General features: G+C 38.5%; 1 protein-coding gene across 5 annotated transcripts; it reads right to left on the reverse strand.

Annotated features, from left to right (window-relative positions):
- Positions 1–163: 163 nt before the first annotated feature.
- Positions 164–23,023, reverse strand: USP8 (ubiquitin specific peptidase 8). 5 transcript variants are annotated; one of them, XM_076347843.1, is made up of 20 exons: positions 22,891–23,023; positions 17,099–17,269; positions 16,280–16,424; positions 15,701–15,786; positions 12,913–13,057; positions 12,227–12,284; positions 11,344–11,482; positions 10,908–11,070; positions 9,526–9,670; positions 9,101–9,321; positions 7,386–7,967; positions 5,995–6,084; positions 5,302–5,382; positions 4,635–4,897; positions 3,834–4,046; positions 3,097–3,307; positions 2,534–2,770; positions 1,863–2,005; positions 1,355–1,487; positions 164–1,123 (listed from the first exon to the last, which is right to left on the reverse strand). In XM_076347843.1, the coding sequence occupies exons 2-20, from the start codon at positions 17,200–17,202 to the stop codon at positions 938–940; spliced, it is 3,345 nt and encodes a 1,114-aa protein (XP_076203958.1). In that variant the 5' UTR covers positions 17,203–17,269; positions 22,891–23,023; the 3' UTR covers positions 164–937. The 5 variants fall into 5 exon arrangements, with proteins under 5 accessions (XP_076203958.1, XP_076203957.1, XP_076203956.1 ...); XM_076347842.1 differs by having other exon boundaries at positions 11,344–11,485; XM_076347841.1 differs by having other exon boundaries at positions 11,344–11,488.
- Between the last annotated feature and the right edge of the window lie 155 nt (positions 23,024–23,178).

Below are 23,178 nucleotides of genomic sequence, written 5' to 3' on the forward strand. Positions count from 1 at the left end.
AAGACGCAACTAAAATAGTTTCTAAACTAATCAGTTCCACACAAAAGTAGTACTTTTTTCATCCGAAGGACCTTTAAACTGCGTGAATATGATTCAGACTGTCATTATGTAGAATCCTGACCATTACAAAACCAGTCGAGAATGAAAACACCGAACCCAAACATACATTTAACAGGATATATTTTTTAAATCATTTCTTCATTAAGGTTTTTAATGCATGTGTACATGAAAATTTATATTAAAAAATTAAAAAGGAAAATCTTGTTTGTTTAGAATAACTCTGAAGTGCACAAATATTGACAAAAGCTAACAGAAAAAAAAATACAGCTCTGCTTTTTTATTAAGTAGTGTTGCAGTTACTTAGAGCTGGCAAATAAAGGCAATCCTCTGAGTTTTAGAGATTCTCACAAAAAGGACAACATTTTATTATATACATAGTTCTGATGTGCAAGTATGCAATCAATATGTACACTTACATTCCTAACTGTTTACATCATTCTAGAGTATTCACAGTAGAATCAAGCTTAAGGTTAGAAATGTGAAAAGGCCATAACAGTGAAAGAAAAAAATAAAAATCAAGATATGCCTTGGGATTTTAAGACATTTTAAGCTACTTGGTTAATAGATTTCAGATGACTAAGCTAGAATTTAATTTTGGAGCAGACTAAAAATATCGTTGTTTTTTAAATAAATGGTAATGCAAGTACGCTTTTTAAATGGTTTCACAGATGGCAGTATTACCACAAGCATTATTAATCAGTCTTCCGATTTTTAAGCACTAGTACTGACCAGAAAGAGCTTGCTTGCAGAAAAGCTGCTGCAACCATCCCCGTATCTCTAAGTGACTATGTTTGTCATAGTTTTGCATATTTATACGCATTCCAATACCTACTTTGCTCTTATAAAAAGAAAACCAGTTTTCTTAACCCACATTACTTTACGTGGCCATATCCACTGCTTGCTGTTCATAAGAAGTGTAAAAGAGAATATATGCAGCTGAGGATTTCACAGATGATGCTGAGATCTCAGATACTTCATGGTCGTCAAACTTAAACCAGCGTTGTTTTGAAGCGTTTTTGCAGTAGGCTGTATAGTGCCCTCCATCCAACCCGCCATAATGATTCTGTAAACATAAGAAAAGAAAAGAATTAATGGCCTCGAAAGCTGCCATTTCTTCCCTGGTTAGGGAAATAAACTAGAATGTGAGATTTTTACTAAATGCCAGTCATTCTCTTCAGAATACAACTTAATCTGCAACAGGCAGGCAGCCTGGAAACCTAGATGAATCACCCAGGCTAAGCCAAGTCTTGGCATAAAGACCAGCTGAACCTTGAAATGTGACAGGGTTACTTACTGACACTGAAAACAGGTTGTATCTCTTCAAGTTATTCTTTGGACCAATAACATACTGTGAAAGGTCAAGAGTTTCCAATGGGAAATCTACAGAAGTTTGAAGCTTTTGCTTCCATCTTCCATCATAGGAAAATCTAGAGAATTAAAAAGCATCATTAAGAGTTACAGGTTGTCCACGAGCTATTTAAGAGTATTAAGCGTGTTTGTTTTCCCTGTTTTTAAGCAGGACACGATCTCAACTAAAGCATTTGACCCCCAATTCTGTTAACGCTTGCACACGTGTTTCTTAGGACAAATGAAAAGAGATTACTTATAAAAGTGCTTCGTGAACAACAGCCGAATAAAAAAGGCATCAGATGAAAATAAAATTCTTGCAACATTACAACCGGAAATGCATCCGGAACTTTCTCTAATTAAAACCAGTTAGCTTTTGCACTGGAACAATCGATCTCCATCAAAGCCTGGTCACTTCATCCTAATTAACTTTCACCGATCACCGTTTCTCTTACCGTTTCAAGTGCACAAGAAGAACAGGTGGTAATTTCCAAATTTCTATTTTTTTCAAAGAATCCCTCCGAGTTTTGCAATGGCTGCAGTAAAATCTATTGTTATCAGTGAGCTTCTCCTCTTTGGAGAACAACCTAAGGCATTCCTAAAACAAAATACAAACACGGATTGTGAAGGGCAGGTGTTTACCAAAGCGTAGCAAAAAATGTTTGTTTCCTATTTGGTTGTTAACCTGCATTGAGTACCTGCATGCTATGTTTCACAAAAATGAGGAAAAGTCAGTTAAATCCATGTGTGGAAGTAAATTTTACTGTGTATATTAATTAGCTGCAAGTCCTTCAAAATATACCTACAATATTTTGTTTAAAAACACGAAGTATTTATACTGTGACCTACAAAAACAAATACTATACATGTCTTTCCTGCTACTGCGGCTTAAATATTTCCACCCTGCTCATATTTTAAAACTTTTAAGGAATGACCTGTTTTTTTTAAACTTTGGAAGAATTAAAAACATAATGAAGCCTCAGATCTGTTCACGTTTCAGGTTAGTGTAAATTAAGCTGGAACATTGACCAACCCCTTCAGCAAGAGGCTGGGCAGAAGCAACATCATAATGGAGTCACAGAGAAATGTTTTTACTTGAAGAACTGTTTCTCTAGTGCCAGCGTACCTGCAGCGTACATTTACTAGTGGATGCAAGCGGTAACGACAAATACATGAAAGCCTCAAAGGTCCGGGACTTCTTGTGACATGTAAGACACTGCACTGTAGATTTGAACTGGCCTTGAAAGAGTGCCACAATAATGGACTCATTGAGCTGTTTGTGTTTGCGCCAGGCTAGTTCTGCTGCTCTGAAGTCATCAAGATGATCGTTGTTTTCTTCCTTGTATCTTTTCCTGTTGTCAGCCTGAAGTTTAAATACCACAGCCGTATATTAACATATATAAACATAGAAAGTCTCACCCACAGGCAAACATTCTATTGAATATTTGCAAGAGTATTTAAACACCTCAGTGTCGCTATCCAGTTCTTATCTAGTTAGGCTTCTTCCATTACCCCCTTCAGTACCTTATACTGTTTCAAAATAAATTCCTACTTTAATGCTGAATACTAGCATTTCCTTCTATACAAGGTTCCAGTAACATAATCTTATGAAGTAAGAGCATCTTTTTAAAATTTGTTTCTCTTGATCATCTGACAGATGCATAATTTGTTTACAAGTGTATTGCTTACTTTATTTAGGTCTTCATGCAAGCCGTCCATTAGAAAAAGCAGCAATTCTTGGGAGTCCTGTTGGCTATATCCTGCAAATTGGTCATTAATCTTCCCAATTGTAATTTTAAAGTCTTTTGGACTGATGTATTTATACTGTCCTGTCCATAAAGCTTTCATTATTACACCAAACTCTTCAGCCACTTCACCTTTATGCCCCAGGAAATTTGACCTGTACAATTAAACAGACCAAAAAAACCCCCCCAAAAAACAGTGAGCCATTCAAATAACTTTTTTTTAAAATATTGTTATTAATTAAAGACGTTATCCCAATTTCAAAGTAATTTCTCTAGACCAAGAAAAACTGGCTGTTAGAGCGAATTAAAATTTTTGTCTGCTTTGGCACTGTAATTTGGTTCCATATTCAAGACTGGGCTGATGGAAGGTACAGAGTTTCCAGCTTGTTTTGTAAACTTCTATTTAAATACTCTGTTTGGTTTTAGGAGACTCTAGTACACTTATATTTAGGAATGTGGTAAGCACAATTTAATTAAGACTGTCCAGTAAAACCTATTTTGTCACAGACACAAATTTTGAAAATGTCAAGACACTTCGAAGTTAGCATTTGTCTCCTACTTAAAAAAAAACCAAACAGCCCCCCATAACCCCACTAAGTGATTTTTTTGAATTAACAATTGTAAAGGCAGATTTTTTTCCCTTCAGTTATAAATTAAAGGATGAGAGTAAGAGATTGTTACCTGTTAATATGATCTTGATACAAGTTTCCGTTGAAATACTCAGCCAGGTGAGGTGCATTGCACAGACACTGTAATATGGAATTCATATAGCAAGTGTTCCCTAGATTACGAAGTCCTGTAAGAGCTGGTCCCGATCCCCCAAACACAGGATTAAGATTCCGAATTTGTGATGCAGAGAGTCTTGAAATTTCTGTTTTAGTGTAACAGACTGGTCTGTAAGGAAGAGATGATTTTTTAGGAGTCTCAGACTTGACAAGGCTGTGCACACAAGCCAACAGAACCACCCTCCCTCAGAGGGAATGAAATATCCTGGCACAAGACATCACCAAATGCCATCATTTAAGGTATTCAAGACCAGTCAATGCGATAGTGAGAAAGCCATACACACTGGCCTATAATGAGGCAGAGTTATCGGCTCCATCAGCTGTTGTGTTGTTTTGTTTTAAATTCACAGATGAAGAATTAGCTGTTAACTCAGTTTAAAAACTGAAAACTCTGCATTTCACAAGCTGTCAGAAGACTGGCATTTAATACGTTAACACAAATACCACCACTTAAAAAGCAACTATTGCCCAATTACAGCGTGACCTCCGAAATTCATGTTAATACATAACAATTACATTAATTCTCAAAAGATAACTGCCCTATACATTGACCTTTTAGCAACGAAATTTAAGTCCATCGCTCTTGCATCCTTTCAAGCCTACTTAGAAAATATTAATGAATTTCAGTTGGTTAACACAAAGGAACTCCTATATGCTATCATATTGCATGAGCTGTGGTATAACTTATCGAACATACTTATTGTCACGATTGACTGCAGGAGTTACAGGAATTCTTTTCTTCTCTTCCTCCTGAATGGCTTGGGTTATATCTGGGGAAGAGTAGGAGCGCTTCAGTTTGGAGTGTTCTCTTTCTCGTTCAACAGTCACCTGTGGCTTGGGTTTATGAGTTGGAGGTGTTGATGGAGGAGTGGATGAAGGAGCCATTTCTGGTGGATACATATGAACAGTATTTGTTGGCGAGTGATAGTAACGAAAGGTTCCAGTGATTGGATCCAGAAACTTGGGGAAAAGAAACAAATTGTTTCAAAACCAAGTAAAAATCCATCATTAACTTACTTACCTATTTTTAAACTACTGTAAGAACGGTGCATGAGTTTTTCAAATGTTAAGACCTTAACAGTCGTGACTGGCCTCAATACTTAATGGATTAAATTTACTGGAAGGCACCACTTTCACCAAAAAGCGTATTAAACAGCAACTGCTTAGTACCAGAAACAGCAGATGAGCTCTCCTAGTTTCATTACAAATAAGGTTAAAATTCAGAAAATAACTGTGTGGAAGTTGAAGGGTGGGGTGGGGGGGATAAAAAAATCCAATGATCTAACTTAGAAATAAGACACAATTGAAATGCATTACAAAACTGCACAAGGCAACCTGATTATAACACCAGAATAGAAAGTTACCTTTGCCCAACCTGCAGGCAGTCCTGGTATTATCCTTCCCATTTCTTCACTTCGCGCTCTCATTAATGGCTCCCGCTGAGACTAATAAATAAATGGAAATGTAAGGTACGTATAGTTACTTATGCAGAGCAGCAAGCTGCCTGTGACTTTCCCTATATAGTTACATGATTTAATGCAAAACAGTTCAATGAGAAATCCTTGATTATAGCTGGAAATACAATTTATTGTAATGGTAATATAGTACTACTGTTTTGTATCACTCAATCTAAACAAAACCCATTTGTTGACATGCTCCAGAAAAAAAGGACAATTCAGTCTCACAAAAGCCTGAATACTCAATTTCTTCCCTAAAGAAGCTACTTTATTAGGAATATGTGCTTCTGTTAAACACGTACAGATGATCTTTTCTCCCTTTCAAAGCAGTACATGAAGGAGTATGCGTGAGATGATGAACAAGTGTGGAATGCTTGTTAATGCTATCAGAAACATGAAGATTTCTAGTGAAAGCTTCAATTTTTTTTTTTCAGATGAATATGACAAATTAAAAAAAGCAAACAAACAGCTGTAAACATGGCATAGCCTTTTCTTAAGATGATGACTTTAAAAATTGAAATGAGGTGGAATTTAACATAATATAATAATCAAACATCTGCGCTTTATTGGTTTTGGCTACATACAACACATCGTATTTACTTTAAGTCTTTCAGTATCTTGTTCAGAATCCTCTCTAAGGGGTCCTGGCTTTTGAGCTCCACTGTCTGGTTGTCCTTTAACCCCAGTTTGCTGTAAAAGATTTTGAGAGAAGGCTTTCAATTTTCATCTGGAATGTCAGTAAAGAATGCTGATAAAGCAAAATAGGGAAAAAGCAGTTATATTTTCTTTTTTTGGTTTGTTAAATGCACGTGCCACAAAGAAGTGGTTAGAGCAGGTATCTACCCATCATGTTTATTCTTCCCAGTCTGCGCTATAGGCAATTTGCTGGAATAGCCTTTGTAGCTGAATGTTGTATTACATAAGACAGTCTGTCACGTAGTTTCAAGAGCTCAGAAATAAAGTGCAGACGTTCCACCTATACTACGCCCCCACACAAAAAAAAGCTGTGGGTTTTACAATTTGTTTTTAAATGAAAGACTTTTTCCCCTTTTACTTCTCACTGTGACAAAGCCTCTCCATGAAAAAGACTGTGAAGCCAACATTATGAATTTATTTTATCCTTGGCAGTCATTTTGGGATTATGTGAAGTTGCTCTGTCGGTCAAACAGTAATTCAAGAATGACTGTGCTAAGGTTGCCCAGGAAGATTTATTTTGGCTTCCTTGGGCATCTGCGTTACACAAGCATCAAAGTTTGGTCAAATAACAACGGCAGTTGCAAAGGGAGAGAAAAATATCCTAATGCATGTTCTTGAGAAATCGTTTTAAAGACATCTGTTCCGTTATTAACTCAGCTTCACAAATGGCACCTGTTTCATGATCAGATGATTTTTACACTCTCAGAAATTTTGCAGTTTTTTTCAAGAATCTGAGGACAGAAGGAACTGTGCCCCCCCCAAGAGTTGGAACTGGACTGTTCTCAGCAAAAATACTGGATTAGGGTATTGCTTTGCTTCCTATGCCAGTCAACAAAATCCTGTTGTATCAGCGTTTATGCAGCTGGGGGCACTAAAGAGTTTGTTACGGTAATATAATTCTGTCCCTAGCACATGTTACAACAGTGTAATATACAGTACTGGGCTGGTACAAGAGACAAAATGTCACCATGCCTCTATTTTTGAAACAGAGGATCGCAGCCTATGAACCATCCCTTCTAGCTCCATGTCAGGGGGAAGCTTTATTATCCCATGGGGATTCCATGCTGCCCACCTACAAGCAAGAATCCAGGCTGTCTTGCAAAAAAAAAAAAAAAAAAAAAAAAAAAAAAATCTGTGTCTTGGTTTTAACGTTCTCCTCTACATGTATGTAAAAATGGCCTAAATAAAAATCTAATGATTATTTAAAACTTCTAGATTGATACAAGAGTATGCACTCACAAATCATCCTGAATAGTTACTCCACATTTGGTGATGATTTTCTCTTTTTCACTAACCTTGCCTGAAACAGTCACAAAGGTCTGAGATGCATCACCCAGTGCCCGTCTCTGCATTTCTGGTGTTCGAGTTCCCTTTTCTCTTTCTTCCATAGATATTTTGTCAATCTCAATCCTTTTTGCACCAATGCTTTCTAGTTCATTTTTATTTTGCTTTTTTGCTTCTATCGCTTCTTTGCGTGCTCTTTCTTGTTCCTTTTCCTCCTGTTCTCTTTTTATTTGTTCATCCCTCTCCTTCTGTTCTCTGTCCTCTTTAGACTGCTGTAGCTTTTCTTTGTGTTCCTTTTCTTTCTGTTCTTCTTTTGCTTTTTGTTCTTGTTCTTCTTTTTCTCGCTTGAGTCTCTCTTTCTGTTCTTCTTGTTGCCTCTCACGAAGTTCTTTTTCCTGTCTGTTTTTCTCTAACAGAGCAGCAGTTTCTGCATGTACGCGACTTTTTTCTTCTTCTGTCAGAATGCTCTTTGCATCACGTAATGGCTTTGTGGACCGGTCTGGAACTATTCGTCCATTCTCAACAGGCTGGCTGTCACTGACTGGTCTGTTATCATCCGAGATTTTTAGTGGAGGCTTTTTAGTACGATCAACCTGTAACACAAAGCGTAGAACAACAATTCACTACAGCTATTACTGCTCTGTTAGCTAAGCTTTTTCTAAATGAGATTTATAAGAGAATAAAGATGACATAAAGTTGACTTCTGCCAGACATAGTGACCTTTCAATTTCATTAAATCTGGTAATTCAAATTGCTTGTTAGTAAAAGTAGGTATTCACTTAACTTCTGGATGTGAGAGAATCAATAAGCCCTGCAGAACCATAAGGACAACATCAAGCGCTGATTACTACAACTCTTTATTTTCAAGCTTTCAAAGGTGAACATTTTAGGCCAATCAGGCAGCCTAATCTGGGCTTGGCTCTCTCAATCATGTGACAGAGCATGTGATTAAGGCAGATCTGCTTGATGGGAAGAGGTATTTAAGAATGGCTTATGCTCAGACCTAGGAGAGCAAGTCGGTTTTGATGCTGAAATGGAAGTTCTGAACTAGGCCAGCTTTTATTTCTTCAGGGAAGAACAGAAATAAGGTCTTTTTTACAGTTTAGGGTCCCTTGGCTGAAATCTGTATTAAAGGCAGTATCTAGAAGGGTGAAAGCGAAGAGTTTGACTTTAGCCTTGTCTCCTAAGGAAAATGTTATTTTAGTGCAAGGACTCTACAACGGTGTCTTTAGAATGTTTTATACCCATGAAAGGAAGAAACAAATCCCTATGCTCTCACTACTGGGCCAAGAGTGACAAGCCACCTAAATGTTTTATTATGTGAAGGAAGATACAGTTGCTGAAAAGCAGGCCTTTGGAATAGCCAAGGTAAGCCATGGCCAAACTGCCCTCCCTATATTTCATCATATGTATGTTTTGAGTAGAAAAGTTTGCTTATAGACTTTCTGAATTAATGATCAATTGCTGACCTTCAATTTCTCAGGTGCTCATATCAAAATATTCATGAAAAGCTCTGCAATTACGTTAAGTATATTCAGTTTCGTAAAGGTCTGCAGATTAGTTATGATGGCTTCACAGACCACCAATAGTCTCTGTACTAATATACTTGCATACAAGCCTTAAACAAATACTGAGTATGTTTCTTTGTGGATTTAGGCTTCCGCATGCGGTGGGTCTCCAGCAGATTAACCATATACTAACTCTGAAAAAAAGAAACACAACTTACCTCAGGGATACTTCTTGTGATCGATGCTGGATTAACTACAAATGAACTGTCAGACTTTGGAACAGCAGCATCCTGTACGTTTGGTCTGTTAAGTGATTTTAGTATCTCTTCCAAATTATCTCCTGTTTCTTCATTTTCAATCACTTCTGTTGGAGATGGCTTTATAGCAACAACAGGTGGAACAGGAGCTGGCTCTTCCAGAGATGGATATGTAAAATCCACTTTAGGAGGGGGAGAGGAGGGAAGCATGAGAGAGCTCTTAAAAACACAAAAGCAAAATAACCCCCACGTTCCACCAGACCCCAAAATTTAGATATGAGGTCTAGCCCAGAACAAGGCTATCCCAAACATACTTGAATGAATTAAAGATACATCCAGTAACTATAAACACCTGGGGGAAAGGGAGGGTCATCCTTTATACTTACAAGAAACAGTCACTGCTTCACTTCTGCTATGCTGGGGTGGAGTTACTTTAGCATTTGTTGTGTACTGGGGAAAACAAAGGAGCCAGTTTTCATAACCTCCTTCTAGAACTAAAGGTTCATTCTGTAGTATAGTTTTGCTTTCCCACTATAAGAAAAAAAAAATTGAAATTAAATGATTTAGAAATAGAAAAGAAACTTTTACATCTTAATAGTGTTGAAATTTCTGTGTCTAGTCATTACGTTAAGAGACAGGTTGTTTCTGAGATTTTTAAATAAGAATTAAACAGGCTGCAAAAACCCTTTGGGGAACAGGGATCCTCTTTGTGTTTGGAGAATGCCCAACACAGTGAGGTTCCTGCCTCTACCTACAACAGGTCTGAGTATTTCCAATACAGAAAGAACTACTTACTACTACTTCAGGTAACGATCCTCCATGCAGAAAAATATTTTTATTATAGTATTTGCTTCAGTTTCTTATCTGATAAGTTTACTGAGTGATTAGGAGCATTGGTTTAGAAAGCATATTGTTAACTTTCTGAAAAACCCTTGGGAGTTCAGGCTCCAGGCTGGCCTCCTCCTGAGGTCCTCAGTATTAGAACATGAGCAAGGCACAGAGGTTCAGAGAATATTCTGTAAAGCAATAAACAGGGAGAACTGCCTGAATTATCCCTGAACCCCAGTCTTGAATGCTTAGGCAACAGAAAGATGTGCAGTCTTTCACAAGAGCCACCTATATAAAGGGTAGGGACAACACAGCCGTAGCCAGAGTTCTGACTTGAACATGTTGAGCATCCGCTTAATACTGAGTCGATAAGCTCCTTGCGCTGATGAAGCTCAGATTTAAATTCATGTTTCTCTAATAGTTATTTTCAACAATGCACAAAAGTTAACCATGCTCAAAATATTTCTGGGATCTCCTTCAACAAAACTCCTCCATTCTAGAAAGTGCCTGGCTGATAGGACTGCAAAGAAGCTAGCCTTCTTTGGTCTGCCTGTGCAGGTGGCCAGCCAGTTCCCATGAATAAGGAACTAGAGTTGCTAATACAGGAAAGAGGGTGACAATGTTTCTGGCAAACAGTACTAAGTACTTTCCCAAATAACTCTGTCAGCCAAGAACTCTAAGTTTATGAGCTAGTTGTTGTGGAGGGGAGTTGAATCATTCTGCTGTTTACCTATTTAATAAATTATACTGTCCTCTACTAGAGCACAAGCATGGGAATGTGAAACTTCAGACTACACTTCTGCTATCAAAATAAGCAGTCTCTGAAAACTGAAGCAAGATGTTTGCCTCAAGTGTCATTAAGTCTTCCATATACTTTGTCATTATAGGTGCTTTAAGACCTTCTTATTTATTGAGATGAATTAATATAAAACATGCCAACCTTAAAAAGCGCATCTTTCAGGCTCTGAAGAGTTGTTCCTAGCTTTAAGTCTTCGGCAGAACTAGACCAGTCTAGCAGTATAACATAATCAAAGTGTCCTCTCCTCTTCCATGGATCTCTAGAATCCTCTGGGAGTCTAGCTTCAATCCAATTTGCAGTAACTCTAAAATGTATTAACATGCATTTATAGACAAAGGTACAAGTAACATTTTGTCTGACAATATATAATCCATGTTATGTTTATGTGCTTGGATAAAATAAATATGCTCTGGCTTGAAGTCAGTACATGCAAGAACAGAGCTGTCCAGATACATCTCACCCACGTGTATGTATCAGGGACTCCGAAACTAAGGGTACAAACTTTAAAAGCATCCAATTTTATAAATTGACTGAAAAAAGATTAAGTATTTCGCTATCATTTAATGTTATCTCATACCCAGGACTGATAGCTTCTTCTGGCACACTGATAGATCTTGGAATACAGGATTCCTGATAATCCTTCAATCTTCGAGCATCCATTATAATCAATTCAATATTTTTGTCCGACATCATTGCAAACAGTTTCTCAGCTGTGACTGCTCCTTGAAATACAGAAGCTATTAGACACAAAGAGCTACATTATAAACGGAGATAGCTATGATCACATCTAACTGGTGCAATCAAGACTGCAAACAGGTGAAGCAGAACAGAAAAGTCCCACAAAGTCATGGAGGTGAGACACTATAAAATAAACGTGTTGGCCTTTTTGCTCCTACTACTGTGGTGATTAGCACCTGATCTGCTGAATTAGACAACACCGAACACTTCAGTGATAAACTAGTTTTAACTTTTTGTGGTCTCATTTAAATCAAGCTATATAGGCAAGCATTTGTAAACTATATACTGCAGATGTTCCTCTTCAGTTAAGAGTTCTAGAGAACACTTCCACATATTTATTACAGGAACAAAAACCAGAAGGTTGGGAGGGGAAAGCTTTCTCTTTTAACTGAGAAAGCTGACACATTTTAGCCTTGCCCAGATTTTTTCTTATCAGCTGGGGAGATATTTTTCTTTCTACTTTGACCACTCTAGGGCTAGTTCAGCTTCAGTTATTAAACTATTGAAAAACTAAGTACAGCTTTCTAAGTTCAAGAGAAGTGATGAAGGCTGCAATACAGAGCTTAATTACTAAGTCGCTGTAACTGAAGTGCAGGATACTAGAATTTCCTCGAACTACTCTGACTGTGAATACTCCTTAAAAGAACTGCAACTGCTTAGGTGATAGGTGCATAGGTATATGGAGACCTTTTTCACATCTGTGTGAACATTGCAGCTCTTACCACTCAGACTGTCAGACTGATCCTTCCTTTCCAGTGAATGCTTCCTCTCACCATTAATCTGTGTTGTAAGGGAAAAAAAAGTTAGTTTAATATCTAATACTCAGAACAAAGGTGGCCAACAGACACTGATAGATCTCATAGAGCTTGAAGGAAATTGGTCAGACTGTAAGCCGCAGGAAAAGACCTAGAAAAAGGAAGCTTCTTCTAAAGATGTGTTGACAGATGTACTAAAAACATACCAAGGTTGCTGCCCTACCTAGACAGAAGCCAGTCAAAAAGGCAATACAACCTAGGACAGCATCATCTGCTAGATGAAATTTGTGAAGCATTTGCGGAGAAATTAGTTTCTTTCCACACTATTGCTGAAAAGGCAGCTCTCTCCTAAAGAGCAGACATGTTATCCATAACATCAGCTTATTACCATTACCTTGGGTTTCTTACACTAGCTAGTTCTATTATAAAATAGAATTTGACTTTACAAAAAACCTAGTCTATCTTACGCAAGACTTGGAGGTTGGTAGGACTCAATGTCTTCCAAAGAAATGTCAAAAAAGGGTTACGGGGAGTGTAAACTAATTTTAAAAAACATGACTCCGAACTGGAAATAGCTACTAGTAGAGATCAAATGCTAGATTAAAACTATACGTTTAGACTGGATTAGAGAGTTTGTAAACATCTTCAATTACCCTTTGGCTTTTCCCTTTGGAATCCACAGCACCTTCTGAGGAGTTTTTGGCTGAACTCTTTCCATCATCTTTTGGTTCTTGCTTTTTCTGCAGCTCTTGTCTGTCCCTCTCTTCAAGTTTTTTCCGAACTTCAGCTTCCTCATATCTATTAAAAAAAAAAAATAGCCTTTTTTTTCCTCAATATTGCGTTATTGGCTAGCCTTGGATAATTAACATCAGAATCATCAAGCTTTCAGGAGGAAAAAGAAAAAGTATTTAAAGTTTAAAAAAAAGTTAAAGTATTGTCAATCTTCGTATTTCCAACAAACCCCATTTTCCTCCATGACTGCACGATATTATTTCTCCCACTCTTGGGTTGGTTTTCTTATTCTTAAATCCTGTTTTGAGTCCTATTTCATAGCCACTGCTCTTAAGGCGAACTAATTTTTTTCTCTAAGCCTAGAGTCATGCTTAGCTATGGTGTCACTAAATGTAATAGGTCTTTCATTTCATAGAGGAAAGAGTAAGTATTGGTGACTTACAGGTTAACTTCTGTATATTATAACAATCATCCTAGGTATTCTATTTGGTTTTGCAACAGAGCTAACGATAACAGTTAGGAATAAGTTAGCTCAGTTACCTAAATTTCCTTTTGCTGAGAAGTCAGATCAGAACTACCTATATGGTAGCAGTCACCTTCAGGATGTAAGCTGACTTTATAATACTGTTATGTCCTCACCTGTGTCCCTGCTGTTTGCTTCAAACACTGGGGCTACAGTGAAGTCAATGCAAGAATCATGTGTACTCGAGAGCTTTGGTGGACCTAGGTCTTGCATACAGCTGTCCTTTTCATAAAGCCTTAGACTTTAAAATTAACCTCCCAGCCTTTTGCCATTGTAAGGACAATCACAATATGATAACCGGTGGCCTCCAAACTACGGCTTTTAGATCACCAGCTGCAGGTTTGTATAGTTACATCACTGTTAAATAGCATTCTATTACATTTAATATAACTGAGAAGCTTAAGGGTTACTAGTGATCCATAAAAAAAAAGAACATTTTGAATTTACAGTTTTGATGACTGAACCAAGCAGTGAAACATGAATACTGAACTGTATTAGTAATTGCTCATTTTAATCAGATGTTGCCTAATCAGGATTAAAATGACAACAACAATACAGCTGTATTTCATATCAAGTGTCCTGTGTTAATAAACTAGATCATTAAATGAAATTCTGCCTCAAAGTCTATTCCACTAATTGGCCACTAATAGGAAGGAAGCTGCAAGCCTGTAATTTTATTTTTTAAACAGGCTTCTTGATTTGGCAAAGGCATCGTAAGTTAGAACAGAGCATTTTGTTCTCATTTGGCATTAACGGCACTAAAGCATACTTCAGATTTTAATTTAATTCAGTCAATATGGAATATTTACCCATCAATTTCCCATTTATGCCTTTGAAGCACATAGTAGGTCATTCATGTAGGTATTCCCGCTCCTATACAAATGGTGTTTCAGCAGCTCCACTTCTAGTTAACAATTAACATTTAAACTATTTGCTGGCCTACAGCCTGGAGAAGAAATTATACAAATTTCCCTGAAACCACTTCTGTAGTTACACAGGAGTCATGTTTCATTTGTATTCCCTTTAAATATATATACATTTTGCCCAGAGTAGTTGAAAGTTATTGTGTCAACTTTCAAAACTCTGTTCCTTTCATAAAAAGCCACAAGTTACTAAACAATGTCTCTTAAATAATTTTGGTTTTGTATAACTCTATCAGTGTTTGCTCTTACAGTGAATTCGTAGCTCTGCTGAATTGTAAGACTCTTAACTAAAAATAAGGAAAACTAAAAGACTGTTTCATGCATAGTATCGTGAGCCATCTCTGGAAAGACTCTTTTCATATACGTGTAACTACGCTCTTATTTCCTTGTTCACTTAAGCTATCTTCATGGATTAAGCACTTCGAAGGGTGCTTTCACAGTAATACTTGGGGTGGGGGGTGGGGTATGGGAAGGGAAATGTGCCTAGCTGAAGGGAAAGAATTAAAAAGGTGAGAAAGGGGCAAGAAAGATAGTCCCTAAGGATGCAAGAAGCAGATAAGGCTGGAAGCAAGACATACTGCACTAAATGACACTGAAAGATAGATTCTACCTTACAACTTCTTACTGACACAGTTTTGTGGCTTATGGCACAAAGACAAGTAACTTGACAGTTGTAAATAAGCTACCCAAAAGCCCGCTAGCATCAGCTCAGTTATATACTGGCAAAATTGTGCATTTCCATATATATATCTGCATGTGGCAGAGGTAGAGAAAAGATATAGCAGCTAGTTAAAGAATCAAAAATGTGTTTTGTTAATGTAAACTAAATCCACACTAGGAGGACTTTAACATATGTAAATATTAGGAACATTCATTAGTATATTTGGTTTCAGATGTCCTTGTGATGAAAAGGGTAAGGAGGAAATGGCTCTTGATCATCTCTAGTGTATAGTAGTGTGTAGTTTATATCTTGTGATTTCTTTTTATTAGTCATTAAACAAAAATAGGAGACAGTATCAACAAATCATAGTTACCAAGAATTAAGAGACAATGTATACAGTTGCAAGTTGTTGGGAGTATGTGATGACGAAAATTATCTCTAATAACAGACTGTTGTGGATAAACAATTTAAGCTCTCAAGAGTTTTGGGTATCTAAGGTCTACTCAAGTGCAATCCCTTACTACTAAATAGCATCAAAACCTGCAATTGCACATGTACAGGCTTCGGGTATAATGAACAATATCTTAACTGTATTCACGTACCTGAGTTTAAGGCTGTCTGAGAGTCTTTCAGCTTCTTCAATAGCTTTTTTTAAATTTGTAGGTCCAAGAATTGAATGAAAATAATCCTAAAATTACAAGCATCACCCCACATATTAATAGTACAGCTTAATAATGCCTGCTTCCGTGCATATCAAGAGCTGCTAATGTACAGAGAATTGGTATTATAATGATATTAATGCCAACAAGAGGAACTGTTTTGAATCAAAATATTTTCCTCTCAAACATGAGTTTGTAAGTAAAATTGTTCTATAGCAGTAATAAATAAAGGCTAGGCAAGGCAACTGCACCAAAAAAAGTTTGAATGGGAAAGATGACAGAAATACCTTTCCCTGAAAAAATATTCACAGATCTGACAATTTATATACCTTATATGTATTAAAAGCAAACTGTAAAAGCAATTAACAATAGACTTGTCAAAAATAGGAAGGAAAAAATATCATCGTAAGTGAGACAGATTACACATTACCAGTGTAATCCTTTGAATGTGCATTAGTGTAATTCTCTGTACTTCTAATACTTCTACCAATGCAGAAGAGGTCAGTCAGAAAGCTTTTATACCTGTTGCTGCTTAAAATCAGGTCTCTTTTTAATAAAGTTATAAACAGTCACATATTTCATATATAGGATGTAAGCTTTTTCTTCATCTCGGTCCAATCTGCTTTCCTCCGCTGCCTTGAAAATCTTAAGGGCACTCTGCACGTAACTGAAATCAAAGAAGAGGAGTAAAGCACGTGATTGTTGACTTGTCCCCAAACACCTACAAGATGCCACTTTAAGTGTTCACAACCTCTGCCCATATATTAAGCGTTTGATTTTACTATCTTAATATAAGGCTTTCTTTAAATATGAACTACAGTCATGCTCCCCCAAATAACGTTTCTCTCTGCTAATTTGTTTACTAGCCTTATTTAAAATCTTCCATAATTAAATAGCATACTGAGATATGGAAAAAAGTACTTTTTCCTTCTAAAAATGAGATTTTTTTTTTTGAGGAAAAACTAATTCATAGTAAGACAAAATTAAATTGTTGTCTAAAAATCCTAGAGGCGAAATATTTTCTATTCACACATTTGCTAAACTTTTTATTATTTTTAAGAATTTGCGCTTATGTAGCCTTTTCTCAAAGTACGAAATTTTCATGGGCATCATGCTCTGTCCAAGACATGTTTTGGCAGTATGTGAAGTTACCTTCTGTAGGCAGTAAGCATATCCGATGGGACAGTTGAGAGATCTATACATAAGACCATCAAAGACTTTTATATCTAACAGAAATAATTGAGGAAATTTAGATCCACAACATAGGTGTTCTGGAACCTGCTCAGCAGAGTAGCACTAATACTTCTAATATTAATCCAAAATCAATTAAAATATATATACCTCTTTGTACTTGTCTTTTCAGGTTTTATTTCTGTCTTCTTGTTGAGATCTTTCAATGAAGTACAGAGATATAGCTCCTTAGGTACAGATGCCACAGCAGGCATGTTAATGTTGTTACTTATGTCCCTTCTAGGATGGTACAGCTTCTTAGAAGTCTTTATCAATATTTTTCTGGGGGGGGAGAAGAAAAAAAACCCCAAACATAGGGAGAGCCCAATTATATTCCAATGACTTTTAATACAGTTATAGTTACCTGTATGGGGTTATTACCTAATCTATCTCACTTTATGTGAATTAGCACTAGTATAAAACAATCTGGAACTTACACAGTTAAAGATTAAGCTATAATAAAAAATTCTACACATAATCTAATTGTAGGTAATGAATTGGAGCTCTAGTACCTGATCTGGTCCACTACAATCTGGCAAAACATGATTATACTACAGTGTCAGTACTTATCAATACACCTTTGATATTAATCTATATTACTACTATTAAAACAGAATTACTTACATAGGAAGATACATATATTCAAAGCAAAAAGAAAAAAAATCTGTCACTTATTCTAGGCAATTATTTGTAATACAAGCATAAAAGGAAAAATATTTCCAGAAGTCAAAGAAAACTTCTTTGCCAGAAGTTAGAAGAATAATGTAGCTGCTTAAACCGCAACTATTTAAATGTTAATTATCCATAGGGGTCCTCTTGTATCAGTTCTAAGTATTACTGATGCAAACAGAGTAGAGAGTCGCTTAACAGTTAACAGTATAAATTAATCCCCCCAAAGTGACAGAATTATTTGAAACCACTCTAGGTAATTTATCAAGAGTGTTAGCAATACGTTGCTAACAGAAGAATAAGAAAATAAATGCTGACTTAAGAATGTTCAAAATCATCGTATCCAGCAAACTTATTCAACTATAACACCAGTAAGTATATTATGAAAAATTAGCTAACTTCTCTGTACTCTGAAATTAGTAATGGATAATTATTTTATCACTACATTAGCACAAACCTCTGCAAATACACACTACACCCATGGAAATGTAACTTCAAACATCTTGGTAAGAGACAAGCTGCGAAAAGGAAGGTTGCTACTGTTGAAGTCGACTCGAAACTTCTTGGACATACTGTAGGTCTTAAACTCCTAAGTATCATTGTCTTTCTGCTTTCATCTGGAAGTGCTCTCCACGTAACCATGAAATAGTTAAGCAGAGTTTGGCCAGAGGGGACTATTACATCATCTCATCTAACATTCTACATAGAGCAGTCCATTAAGTCTCATACAGATAGTCTAACTAAAAATCTTTGAATCTAATACTCGGTAAGCTATTTTAGCCCTTGCGGGGGTGGCAGGGGAGGAGGAATTGAGCTCCCTCTCAAGCAGTGAGACATTAACGTGCTAAAAATACTGAAGAAATTAAGGGGAACTAATTAGAAGAAAGATGCTCAAATGATCCCAACAAATAAATTATTTCCTAGTAGTGAAAACCCACATGGCCTCTAACAAGATGAAGGTAGGGCATTTCCCTTCCACCCTCAAGGTGATGATCAGCATGACAAGTGTGACCAAAAAACCATCGGCCAGTGACCTCAGAGTGAAGTTTCACAGAACTGAATTGATCTGTAGCCAACTGCCACCAAGTGAGGTGGTCCTGATTTCCCTCCCTCTTCCTCATGCTGGTCTGGTACTTGTCCAACCTCTTATTGAGCCAATTTGGCTTGCTGAAGAGGCAGAATGGCTACACATCTTGTGCAAGGAGAGCAGTTGGCGTGTGCAGCCAAGAATGAGAAGCCGAGATGGGAACGTGATCCCTTCCCATGGCACATAGCTGTTATTCTTTGAAGTATCACTGCATATATAGTATCACTAGGTTGACTGTTCTTGGTCTAGGAACTGGTTATCAAATAAAGACACTAAGTTAACCCAAACCTTTGATAAGTACATGTTGGAAATAAATGCAAAAATAAGATAAGATACATGTCTAATGATGATTCTTTGGTTTAAGATCCGGCATGCCAAGGTCAGACTAAACAATATCCAGCTAACTTACTGCTTAAACACAGATGCTGTACTTGCTAATTTTCCAATTACATAGCAACTTTTCAAAGTTGACAAACTTGTCAAAAATCCTTCCTTAGGAGACTGATTTTCAGATAATTCCAGGAAGTAAATAATAAAGTCCTCAAATACTGATTTTAATACATAAAATTAATAATATATCCCGTTCCTCACTCATCTTAAAACATTGTCTTCCCCATATAAGGTGTCTTACGTTCAACTTTAATTTTCAGAGAGATATTTAGGTGCTGAAAACAAGGCAGAAAATTCATTAGAAGAACTGCATTCAGTAGAAACAAAACACAGACGCACCCCCTGCCCCAAAGTAACAGATCTTTCCAATCTAAAAGCTTTTCTGCCTAAAACAAAGACATACTTTTTACAACCTCACAGAATTACAAAGAAAGGCTTCGCTCTTATTAAGATTTTAGCATTGCTTGTCTAATCCCACCTTCAGAGCATGTCTTTACCTGGCTTTCCCCCCCCCCCCCTTGGAGCTGTAAATAGACTTTTTCTTTGAAGCTAAATCCTTTCCAAATATATCCTCAATGTTTGCTCTGTTATGTAACCAGTATTTTCTTAATCTTAAGTGGCAGCATTTGGTTGTGTTCTGACAGAATATTGTAACTAAGTATGTCGTCTGAAAAGGATATGAATATAACATTACTGTGTCTGTGTGCGTATGAGGGGAAAAAAAAACAAGATTATGTGAAAGATGAACCATTTAATGGAAGGCAAAAGATGCTGGTAAATTCTCAAGTGTTGCTGACACACCTTGATACGGGCAGTTCTTCTGGAACCTCATCTATACAAGTGTAGAACTAGCGGATAAAAGCCAAATCTAAGTTTTGGCCCAGCACAAAAATTGGCTTTCCATGTTTTTCTGCTGTGGTTAGTAAGTTATAACTGCAGGTCTTTGTATTGCCAGGCAAGTTCAATACTGAACTTACTTTTATTTCCTGATCTGAAGAAATCTCTATACCTTTTTTCAAAACATGAGCTACTAACCACAGTATCTGATGAATGAGGTATTACTCTTTGACCTCCCACAGCACCGTAAGTCATACAATATGCTACAGTAAAATGAGCGAGGATGGATTAGGAATAACATTTTCTTAAAAAAAAAAAAAACAACAAAAAACCCAACCAAATTCTCAACAGCCTATTTAACAGAATTACATATACCGTATGTCATAATATGAGATTTCAGTTGCAGCTTCTAATTCATTCTTCCATACAGAACTTTAACTACGGAACTATAACTAGCATTTTCAGTTTTATGCAGCAAAAATCCCCTAACTATAGCCTACAGGCTGACCACTAGTTGCCAGTTGACTGCTCAGAGTCTTGGCTCAGAAGAACCCTTAAAACTCCTTAAGCTTCTACTAAATTTTAAGATGTGCTTGTAACTTGATTTTCTTTTATACTCAAATGAATGAGGGTTTTTTTTTTTCCTTCTCTGAGCAGGCTTGGGGAAGACACCGATTTAAGAACCCAAATCAGCTCCTTCATATATAAATATAACCAGCTGATTTTGAACCTAAGTTTTTGCAGATTCCTAACTGACCTGGTCTCAATGGTTCCTCCAGCAAAATAAGTTGCACAAATAAAGACGTTCAGGAGTAATTAACATACAGCAGTGAAATGCATGGAGATAGACCAGCTACTGCAAGTTCTATACAAGGTCTGTATTTGTTTCCACTAGAGGAGCTGCAATGAACTGTACTTTCTAATCAGAATCACATCCATTTTATCAGGATAAACTCTTGCTGTTCCAGGCTGTATTGACTAGATTACGCTCACTTTTGCCAAGCATTCCATTTCCCTCCCCACTTATAATCACCATATCAAGACAATGGCAACACTGAGGCATCGATGAACACTTCCAATTATATATGTGGATCTTTCATACATCTCTAGGGAGGAGAGATCTCTTCTTCCCCAGCAAGAAAAGAGAACTGGATCATAAAACCATAAATACAAGAGATTGAAGAAGCCATAATACCTAAATCTACTATTAGTCAACCCTGTGAAGAAGAGCAAACAACCTATTTCAAGTTTGTCAACTTTTTTCTTAAAAATTAAGATAAAACTCGAAACTGTGGATCTGTTCTGCCCCCAGCTGAAGTATTATCTCAGGTTCTTTTTGAAAGTGTGTGCTGAAAACCAGGCCAATATCCCAAAAATATACGGGAAGTCATGCTTGGATGTTTATGGGCATTTAAAATACTTAGAATGGATAGTTTTACACTGACAGGGAACCATACCTGTTGGTAACAGGTTTTTCAACATCTAATTATCATGCCTGTTTTACTAAGGATATGAGTAAGCTTTAAGTGGAATGACCGTAGCAAGAACAACGCACAGAAGCAGTTATATTGCAAGCAGCATACACTAACACAGTCTGAAATAAATTGACAGGCTAAGTACTGTGCATCACCAATTCAGGTATGTAATAAAGTATTATTCACCTACTTATTTTTGTCTCTAAAACTTGAGCAAATGAGAAACGGGTTTCTCATGAGCATTAAGTTCCTCAGTTCTCTTGGAATTAAGTTTTGCTGTCTGTACTCTGTACACAAAAGTTGGTTTTGTTAAGATTATCAGTATTAATCTAGAGATACAGTATTTTAACATGACTGAACTATACAATCAATCAGCATACTTATCTCTGAGCCCTCTAGCTTTCTTTCAGGCTCTGGTACTGTTAATACTACAGGCCTTGGTCCTGTAACTTAATGTGCATAGGCTGATTATAACCACTGGGGCTTCTTATAGCAAGGCCATTATGCTCACACAGAGTACCCAAACTTTCATCATTTTGCTGGGTACCACCAGTCATCACGGCAGTAACACACTGCGGGTCTGTCTTTGGCTACGTACCATGCTGAAACTACCTGCGCCGCCAAGCTTGGGAACCACTCTTTTCGCACAGTGAGAAAATCCTTTCTGACAGTTCGCTCATCCAACAGTTTAACTGATATTGATGGGGAGGGAAGACACTACAAACTTAGGTTGCTTAAAAAAAATAAGTTGGCTTTTATACAGGAAGTTTGAAAGTTTTTCAGGCTAAGTAAGAACACAAATAGCTTCACTTCTTATTTAGATAAATGAAAGTCTGCAAAGCGTACACAAACAGTATAGGTGATAAGAAACCGGGGAGGTGACAGAGAGGCTGAACACTCCTCCAAGTTTTTAACCAGGCGGTTAAAAACCCTGCGGCGCCCGGGTGCGGGCCCCGGACCCCGCCGCCGCGGGCACGGCCAGGGCTGTGGGAGTCTTCATGACACCGCAGCTCGCTGCCTCGCCCGCTCCGGCCGGAGGAGTGCACCCTGGGAAGCGCTGCTCCCGTGCCATCTTCCTCCGGCCGCTCTCGGGCTCCGGGGCGGCTTCCCCCGACCCCGCTCGCGCGTCGCCCCGGCTGGGCTGCGGCTGGGGGGGGACTGCGGGCTGCCCAAGGTCACGCCGCCGGCACCGGGGCGGAGGGCTGCCCGCCGGGCCGGGCCAGGCCCGATTCCCCCCCGCGTAGCCCAGCCCGGGTCCCCCCGCCCTCCGCATCCCCCCCTCGCACGGCGGGGCCGGGCCCGGGGCTCCCCTCCAAGGGCGCCCGCCCCCTCCCGCCGCGGCCGGAGGAGGGCGTGAGGCGAGCCCGCCTGCCCTGCAGGCCTCGCTCCCCCAGCGGCCCGGGCGCCGCCTCCGGCCAGCGCGGCGGGCCCGGCTGCGTACTCACCGCCGCGGGGACTCGCTGCCTCAGCCCGCCGGCCTGGGGCAGGCCCATGTCCGAGCGCGGCTGCCGAGAAGACGCTACGCGGCCATGGCTGCTGAGGCGGAACTCGGCGGTGTTCCTCCCTCCCGGGCCTCCGCTCCCCCGCGGGGGCGGGGACTCTCCGCGGCCCTATCCGGGCCGCGGGGCCGGGCTCAGGCCGCGGGGGGACGCGGCGGGAGCTTCCTGCCCAGCCGCTGTCCTGCGGGCCCTGTGGGGCGCGGCCGGGCCGGCCGGGCGGGGACCCGCTCCCGC

The sequence above is a fragment of the Aptenodytes patagonicus genome, chromosome 10 (assembly GCF_965638725.1).
Source record: "Aptenodytes patagonicus chromosome 10, bAptPat1.pri.cur, whole genome shotgun sequence".
NCBI lineage: Eukaryota > Metazoa > Chordata > Aves > Sphenisciformes > Spheniscidae > Aptenodytes > Aptenodytes patagonicus.

What these genes read in the sequence shown, in the direction of transcription:
- USP8 (XM_076347840.1), bottom strand. Translation starts at nt 17,202, where the DNA reads ATGCCTGCTGTGGCATCTGTACCTAAGGAGCTATATCTCTGTACTTCA. An exon ending in GAAGAAGCTATCAGTCCTGG is followed by an intron (nt 11,071 to 11,343) that starts GTATGAGATAAC and finishes AATACATTTTAG; the next exon opens with AGTTACTGCAAATTGGATTG. An exon ending in TGAAAGATGCGCTTTTTAAG is followed by an intron (nt 9,671 to 10,907) that starts GTTGGCATGTTT and finishes TTTTTCTTATAG; the next exon opens with TGGGAAAGCAAAACTATACT.